Source organism: Ruditapes philippinarum, unplaced genomic scaffold, assembly GCF_026571515.1.
Source record: "Ruditapes philippinarum isolate M1 unplaced genomic scaffold, ASM2657151v2 ctg1859_1_1_1_1, whole genome shotgun sequence".
Classification (NCBI taxonomy): Eukaryota; Metazoa; Mollusca; class Bivalvia; order Venerida; family Veneridae; genus Ruditapes; species Ruditapes philippinarum.
In genome coordinates, this window is record NW_026860422.1 from 36,502 (window position 1) to 46,188 (window position 9,687).

Consider the following 9,687-nt stretch of genomic DNA (forward strand, 5'->3'; position numbering starts at 1 on the left):
AGATATTATTATGTTAAATTAAGGCTTGAAATGTGTTGCCTTGGACAACGAAGTATAAATTCACCCATAAATTCTGAAGAAAATAAATATTATCAGAATTTTCAAATACATGTTCCGAAATAATTATTCTATGCTGAAGATTTATACTAATTTTCAATGCCAGTTTAAAAAAAACATGTTAAAGCCGTGGTAATGTTACGCCCGTGTGCTGATTACGCGACACCGGTGCACACGGCAACACAAAACGAACCGTTAACATTATCAATTAAGCCGTTTTAAATGTCTATTTTCACTATATTTTGTATCGATTATTTTTGTATAGATGCATTTACATCGTACGTATTAAATTATTTGAAATAACTTACATAATATTGTCCTACACAATCATAGTTTATCAATAAGTACCGAATGTTACTCGATATGTACATTGATGTCAAAAAACATGTAATTTTATTTTTTAACATAACACTATGTAAGAAAAGTAATATGATTTATTGACATCTATGTTAGACGAACATTTCTTAATGATTTGAATATACATACTAGTATGTAATCGCGAAAGTCATTACGTCGTCACGCGATGTCTTACGTGAGCACGCGTACGTAATACCTATTACGTGGTCACTCGTGCGCGCACAATAGATGTGTCGTGCGCAGGTTATAGCTGTCGCGTGCGCACGTAGTAAATAAAAGATTTCCTATGTCAGCTTTATGCGTCTTGGACAGATGATACAAAGTGATAAATGTATCATAGAGTGTTGGACCGTTGTTTTAAGCTTTAACTATTTCAGGAAACACGTTTAAATAATTTACTAGTCATAAATGTGCGGACAAATAACGCTATCATTATTTTTATTTTATATAAATTTTAATAGCAATATATCAAATAAAAATGACTTATTATGATAATAAATTCATAATCACTTTTGCATTTCACACTTCATATTTGTTAACGATTTAAAAACTATTCATGGTATTCAGCGATGTAAAACATACATGAAAGTCAAAAATAAATCTTTTAAAATAACATTATGGTGTAGTGACCGAACCCATTGAACGGACCGCGGTGAAATCAATATTTCAATTAATACTTGCAGGCATTCAAATAAATCCTATATATATATGTACAAGTTTATTGATGGTGGTATCACAATAAGAACTTTACGTTGATAGTCAATAACCTGATATAGGCTGGTCAGTTTAATGTTTAAATTAATGCGGTGTTATGTGGATGATTTGAAGCCATAGTAAACAAAAGGACTTGAAATTATATTTGGAGCAACCCCTCAAGGTTTGTGAATAAGGAAATGTTATACTCGACAAATGAACTGAAGTATTGTGATGATTTCATCACGATATGAACAGAACAGAACAGAAATTTTATTCATAAAACGTCAGAAGTAAGAATTAATGTTTCAATATATATATTTCTATCATTCGGAGATGTGAAATTCTTTATTTCATTTTCAAGAGCGAATCTCAGTTTGTATGCACTTCAGAATGCACTTATTTTTTATACTGCTTGTTCATATTCAACCGTACCTGTCGAATTTTAAACAAGCGTGTATTTTACGTCGACTTAATTTCATCTGCATAAAAAGAAAACTTTACTTGAGGCACAATGTACGGAAATATGGAAGTATGCTTTATCGTGGAATAATAGGCGATTTTCTATGTTAAACATATAACGAACATACCATGTATATGAGCCTGCTAAAACTTTAAAACAGATATTAATAAAATTATTATATGCTGTATGGTTAACTGTGAGAAATGCTATTGAGAAAATTACTATTTCATTGTAATAGGGGATAAAGATTAAAGATTTGTATTAGTGCTGGTTTTAACATGTTAACGGTTGGTCAAAGTTATGATAACATGTCAAATACCGGTCAAAGTCTAATTGTTAATAGTTCAATGCACATTAGTCTACATTTCCATTTGTTATAGATCGATTTGAGAGCTTAAAGAAATCAAATATTTATAGCTTCGCTACCATTTGGGGAAATCGACATTATTACCGTTGTTAAATATATAAAATTGTTTGATAAATAAAATTGCTTGGTATATACGATTGCTTGGTATATTTGATCAAATATTAGTGTAGTTGTAGTATTGTTTATGTTGCGCTTTTGCAATTTCATACATGCAAACATTGTGCAAGGTGCGTAAATCTTAAATACCCATCAGAAATATAGAAATCAACGCAGCTTGAAAAACTAACTTATAAACAAATAATGGTACATCACCGAAATGTTTTTAATCAAACTTTTATCTTAACTAAAATCAAACGAGTTTACCGACAAAATAAAAAAAGATTAGAATAAATCTGTTCTGTTACAAATATACATATATTGGGTAACTCAATGATATACCATGCCAAACGTATACAATCTATTTAAATTTTATATTATAATTTATTTCCTGTTGAACAGTTTTACCCATATAAAATTATTTATAAAATTTCTTGTACATTGTGCATTAAACTGCATACAAAATGAAAAATAATTACGAATAGTTTATATTTGTACTGAGGATGTTAAAAAAATAAATGCGTGTTACAAATTAATGATCATGTATGTAGAGATTGAGGTTGTTGAAGTTATACATATGTATATAATTATGCTAATAAAATAATTTTCAAAAATTGAAGAATATGTAAAATATGTACTGCAAATATCTGTGCACACATTACATGTAATCATTAAAATACATGTATATGCATTCATTTTTATTGAAAAATTTGACTTAGACTTTTTAGAAAATAAATTTCTAATTACCTCCCTTTATTAACATGAAATGTTAAATTCGGTAATATCTTTATAAATAATGCTTTTTGGAACTAACAATATTGATAAATCTTCATTTGAGCATTATATTTATGATATAAAACCATAAAAGAATTGAGTAACAGGATATTTAATCAACTATTTCAGCTATGTCAAAGCGGACAAATAAAGTAGTACACTCAGATACATCAAAAGAAGAAAATGAGATTTCGCTGGATACAGTTCTCGAACATAGCGTGAACTCTCGTGACGAAAATATGATGGCCATGGAGGACAAAACATCGAACCCAAACCGGAAACAGCGTAAAGCGAGGTAAAATTTTTAAATGCATTTCAAAAGGAAGAAAAATGTTTCTTCAAGGCCATGTTTCTTCATTTGAAACCAGTACTGGTTGATTCCAGGAAGCGGACTCGAGAAAGATTATTATAAGTTGCAAGAACTTGTTTCGCAATCGAGCTTAAATATATATGTTTAAACCAAAGGGAAAAATTCAAAATGTACTAAACGTGTTAGTGAGATTAAATGTTCAAGTTTAGAGTTTTTATTAAGCGGTCATACAGAGAACAAAAAAATCACCCGTATCTTACATTTTATTGATTTAAATACAAATATATTTCAACTGCTGATGAACCAATTATTATCAAACTTGCGTAAGTCATGAACTTATCATATTTATCAACTATACTGAATCACACAATCTAGCTTATATTTATGAGCCAGAAATATAACCAAATAGGCATATATTTGTGCAAGCTAAATATCTATGTTCATCTATTTTCAGAAAAAAAGCTAAACATCTTAGCCAGAAATGGGTGAGATTATATTTAAAAATTAACAACAATTTCCTGAAACGGATGTACACTATATGAAGCATAAAAATTGAAACAGCTCTTTCAATAAGGGCTTACTTTTAAGATAGGCGTAAATATGAAAAGTAGCAGTATACAAAGTTATTAATGGTCCACACTACCTAAATATTATATTCCAATCGTCAACTTCAGAGACAGCATATTATTCACTTAGGAACAAAAACATTATATGACAATAGATTGGCGATGTAACATCGCAAAAAACGTCCGTTTCGCAGAACGTGCGAGTAAGTGTGGACGTTTTGCGTTGTAATTCGTACACTTGAGAACGTTTTGCGTTACAATTCGTACATGGGTACGTTTTTCGGAAAAGTGTACTTTTGCCGCATATTGTCTATACAAGGAAAGGAAAACATTAGATTCTGAAGCTATTTGATAATTTTTGTAATGATAAAATATAAGAAAGGTTTAAATGCTCGCGTAAGAAATAAATGTACTTAGCTCCATGTTTATCTTTAAAAACATGCACGAGAAAGACATACTCTTTGCAGAAACTAGAACCATTCATTTACTTCGATATTGTACTGCTTGGTAGCATATGGTTATATATTACAAACTGTGAAACAAATATTTACGGCTTTCCTAATAATTATAAAGCTACCAGTTGTTTACATGATTTGTGAGTACCTCTTCCCCTGTTCCGTTAGAAGAATTGACACTTATGTTTGGCATGATTCTAGCCCTAACTTGATAGATCTTGTGTTCTTATTTATTTGCGTTTCTTTGGCATAATCGTTTGTAAGTTATGCCATTCAGTACAAAAACACATTAATTTTAAATGTAAATGTATAAATTAATCATAAAAGAATAAAACAGAAGTCAAAAAATACATCGGCAGAGCTTCATCATACTGTGTGTGATATATTACACGAATAAAAATACCGAGTATCTCATTGTTTAAAAGAATTAATATTTCTTCTCAAAGCAATCCATGCCATCTCGAACGATTGATGACATGGTTGGAAAGTTGTCTAATAAAGATGATGAAACTCTTACCAAGCGATCATTTGATAGAACAGATGAAGAAGATTTCTCACTCTCGTATGTAGAAGATGTCAAAAAGGTAAATATGTTTTTCAAACATTCAACTAACGTTTTAAAAAAACCCACAGCAGTTTCCAACTAGAAATGTCGACAGGCGGTCAATTACTTTAATTTTCAAATACATTACAGCAGGAACCAAAGTAAAAAGGTTAAAAGCAGATAAGGACTTTAACTGGAAGAGAAAAAGGATTTCAAATCTGCCTGAATTATTCGTGACGTACTAGAAAATTTTAATCGACTCTAATAAACTTGTAATCGAATCGGCCGCTCATAAATTCATTTCTATTCGCTGACTAGTCTGCAATTAACCGGCATTCAAAGTCGCTTAAAAAAATAAATAATTTGAAATATTTATGTTCGTTTATTTTTCTTTGGTATATTTTACTTGCTTATAATTGCAAACTTTTGTACTGTTTTAGAGACAGTATTAATATTTAAATCGAGAAATATGCTATTTAGAACAAAACTTAACAATTAACTTAACGTAATGTAATATAAAATAATAAATTTACAGAATCAGAAATATTACAACGTACGCCAAAACAAAAGTTCGGCAGAGCTTTATCACTCACACTATGGGTGATAAACTGTAATTGATATTGATTTTGCCACACCAATGAAACCTAGTACTTGAACTCCTGAACATAAAGTAAATTAATTTCTCTTCTCAAAGCAATCCATGCCATCTCGAACGATAAAGCCTCGGCCTCACTTACTCCCGGCAGAGCCCAGGACCATCCCGGTAAGTTACCGGGATGATTCGGGACGATCCGGGATGAAATTATTGTTGCGGTCACACTTACCCCGGCAGCACTACAGTAGTTCCCTACTAACCACCCAGGATGCGCTCCGGATCATCCAGGCAGAGCCCAGGTGAAGCTACGGTTCATGCCGGTGCTTCCCCGGTCGTTCCCGGATGACGCCGGAAGAGCCCCGGTTGACCCAGGCAGAGCCCCGGTCGATCCAGGCAGAGCCCCGGCAGAGCCCAGGACGATCCAGGCAGAGCCCCGGTAGAACCCCGGTGGATTGAAAACCCCCGAAAATGATAACTTTGATACATAATTTTTATTTAATTTAATATCTATTGTTCCAGAATAGTAATTCATGATGATTTTCTGAAAAATCCTTATGCCGTACTGGATAGAAGGGAAATGGGAAGGCTTTAAATACAAACAAGTTCAATCATCACAAATTGTCCTTATTTTTTTGAAATGATCCGGGCTTTGCCGGGGCTCTACCGGGGCTCTACCGGGATCAACCGTAGCTCTACCTTTATCCTCCGGGGCTCTGCCTGTAGTTACCGGGGCTCTGCCGGCATATACCGAGGCTCTACCGTAGCTCTACCGTAGCTCTACCGGCTATATCATACCCCGGATCATCCCCGGTTTGTGCCGGCAGAGCTACGGTGCTTTCCCGGTATCACCCCGGTCGTTCCCGGCAGAGCTAAGGATGATGCCGGCAAAGCTTTACCTTCCCGGATCATCCCGGACCACCCCGGTGATATTAAATATTTTATTCCATCCGGGGTCGAATGCCGGATGTTCCCGGATCATCCCTGATCATCCAGGACGTTGCCGGCAGAGTTACGGATGTACCCCGGTTGTTCCCGGTCGTACACCGGTCGTTCCCGGATCACCCCGGACGTCTACCGGGGCTCTGCCGGGATGTAAGTGAGACTGTAGCTTAAATGAAATGGTTGGACAGTTGTCTGTTAAAGATAATGAAAACCTCAGTGAGCACTCATTTGATAGAACAGATGAAGAATGGTCACCCTCAGATGTGGAAGAAGAACATGTTGGAAAGGTAAATCTAATGCCTGGTTCCTAATTTAGGTCTAAACCACTTTTCTTAGTCAAAGTGAAGTAATTTGGTGAACTGACCCTTCAGTTAATGTCAATAATATAATTATAATATTTACTAAAAAAGAAGGGTTACATGTGTTGGAACGAGAAACTTATTGATTTTTAAACTAATACCAGTCATGACTCTTGGTAACTAATACCTAGCATTTAGGCATTTTGAATTAAGCCTACAGGAATTTACAGAGCCAGGTGGAGCATATGTCTTCTATTTCTAAATTCCTAGTTTATTTATATGCCATCGTGTTAGTATATTTTAAAACAAATTAGTTAATTGAGGTAGTGGAGAAGTACAAGGGGTTTTGGTGGACTTATCCGATATCCCTTTACAAAACAGTCACACTCATTATATGTCTGGCACGTGAGATAATATACTATATAGAATCACAGACACTCGTAATCAGGCTGTGACCTCTTCTTGATTCTTAGTAACGTTTAACATTTTAACACGAGTGGGACATCTGTTTCAGTCATAAACTTGGTTTTAGTCATTTTTCATATGAGTGAAAAAATAAATGTGCGACTTGTGTGTTCTTATCCGTATTAGATATGAACCCCTGCGTGTGCAATATTAGTGTACTTAATGTTTTACTAATTCCCTTTATTTTCACACACAAATCTTCACGTTTTATTATATACTTATAAGACATGGATATTGCCCTCAACACTAGAACTAGAATTAAAACAGGTTCTATTGATAACATCTTATCTTCGCAACCAGTTGTTTCCATATGGATCAATGCTACCCCGAACCTCCTAAATTTAGTTTAAGCACTTCTATGACAAAATGGTACACTAAACTAAAATATTTTTCAATCAGTGGTTTCTGTGTGTATAATCTATAGGTTATTTCGACCATTATTCCTGCTATAAACAATTCCATATAAAACATTTTCCATTTTCCAAGTTGGAGTGACATCTATATATCTTTTTTGATTCATCCATTTTACACAAAACAGCTCAAGTCTATTGAAAATAAAGCTTCTGTCATAAAACGTTCTCGTCTGTGAAAACTGATACCATAACCAATTAACCGGTGCTGATATTCAGACCCAGTTGAAAAATGGGAAAGGTAAAACATATGCGTTTTATCAATAATTTTTCAGTTTGTCTTCTTAGCGTTTTAGTATTTTTATAATGTAAATTGATAACACTATCAATATGCGTTAATGGGAGAGTAAAAACTGCAACGTCATTTTGTAGAATGGTGCAATATGCAAATAAAAATTTAACTGCCATCATTATGCGTTTAGTGAGTGGAAAACCATTCTAATATAAACAATAAGCGTCTGTGTGTATTTAAGCCCTGTCTCTCATAACAATAAGGGAAATCAATTTTAGATTAAGAGTACTTGTTTGTAATCAAAACGACAAACCCAATACCTCAAAGTTATGTTCATTTTCGCCATAAAATTATCAACATTTTAACCATTTATAGAAGAAATTTATTTCTGAAAAACTATAAAGGTATTGAAAACTTGATTTATATCTTTCCTGTAATTTAATTTTGCTTTACATAATAAAAATGTGTTTATGGCTCGGATTTAATAACAGTATGTCATAATCATGCATTTTTAACTGTTATAAATTTGATAAAGTTATTCTAAACATTCACATACCGATCTATATAACAAGTACTAACTTTAGATTTGATTTCTACTTGAATTGGGCATACAATATCTCATAGAATGAAAAAGACTGTTTTATAGTGCAGAATTAATTATGTATTGAAACACATACTTCAAGCACTGTTACAGAAAATTATTTACCGGTGTAAATCACTTACTTTCAACGGCTTATAATTAGTAGTCCATTTGCTAAACAAATATATATATATAAAAACGTTAGATAAAGTAAATTTACTACAATGTTTTAATTTTTATCACCGGAATTTGTAATTTAAAAATGATTTGAGCCGTGTCACGACAAAGGCAACGTAATGCGTTTGCGACCAGCATGAATCCAGATCAGCCTGCGCATCCGCGCTGTCTGATCAGAATCCATGCTGTTCGCTATCTGTTTCTCTACTTGTTATACGGTTTGTGAGCGAACAACATGGATCCTGTTCAGACTGCGCGGATGCGCAGGCTGGTCTGGATCCATGCCGGTAGCAAACGCATTATGTTGGTTTTTGTGTGACGCGGCTCTTTGTTTTTTTTATTTTACAGATAACAGATGACTTACAAAAACTGTCAGTAAGTACATTTTATACAGTGGTAATTCTATGTAAATGAAATTGACAAGTCACTTAATCCTGTGTAGTGTAAACATTACTTTTGATTTAAAATCAAATGTAATTGAAATTAACTATATTATTAAACCATTTGTGAATTTCACTAAAACTGCATGATATTTAAACACAGTAACTTGTAACATAATAAAAAAAACACACTTTGTTACAGTGACAATTTTTTTTCTTTCTCGCTCTACATACATCATTTATGTTTTTATTAAATAAATATAATTATAAAACTCACAGGTAAAACAATTATTGTTATATTAATTTCTGCTTCAAGGTGTCTGAAACTATAAATGAAAGGGTTCGGAGGCTTGCAAGGGGAAAGCCTGGCTTTGTTAACAAAGCTGGAAAAGCCACCGGGCAGCCACACACGCGTAGCCCCCGAGAATTAATCAGATTGCCGAGTGTTTCGGTGTTCTTTCTCTTTTGTATCATAGTCAAACATAAAAGCACGTTCCCTGTTGTCACAATATGAAACTCCGGCAAAAATGAACCAATGAACGAACATCTGAATATGACATTTTTGTCGCTTTCCGTTTCTCTGCCGTCACAATATGTAAACCCCAGCAAAAATGAGCCAATCAATGGGCATGTTCTGGAGTGCAGGTAACTAATACCCGCACTCGGGTTAACGCACTGTACATGTATATGTATACGATTCAACCCTGACACATTTTCAACAGAAAGGTCTCCAAACTATGATACAACCACGTTATATATTCCGTACATACTCATTAGTATGTAGTTTTGGTCGGTTACCCACGTTATATATCCCGTACGTACACATAAGTATGTAGAATGGATTATATAGTATGTATATACTATATTAGTATATAGGATGGATCGGTTACCCACGTTATATATTGCGTATATACCACATTAGTAT

General features: G+C 33.6%; 1 protein-coding gene across 1 annotated transcript; it reads left to right on the forward strand.

Annotated features, from left to right (window-relative positions):
- Nucleotides 1-1,120: 1,120 nt before the first annotated feature.
- Nucleotides 1,121-6,390, forward strand: LOC132760009 (uncharacterized). The gene is made up of 6 exons (XM_060751894.1): nt 1,121-1,400; nt 2,937-3,102; nt 3,572-3,602; nt 4,585-4,722; nt 5,377-5,429; nt 6,375-6,390. The coding sequence occupies exons 2-6, from the start codon at nt 2,939-2,941 to the stop codon at nt 6,388-6,390; spliced, it is 402 nt and encodes a 133-aa protein (XP_060607877.1). The 5' UTR covers nt 1,121-1,400; nt 2,937-2,938.
- Nucleotides 6,391-9,687: the final 3,297 nt, after the last annotated feature.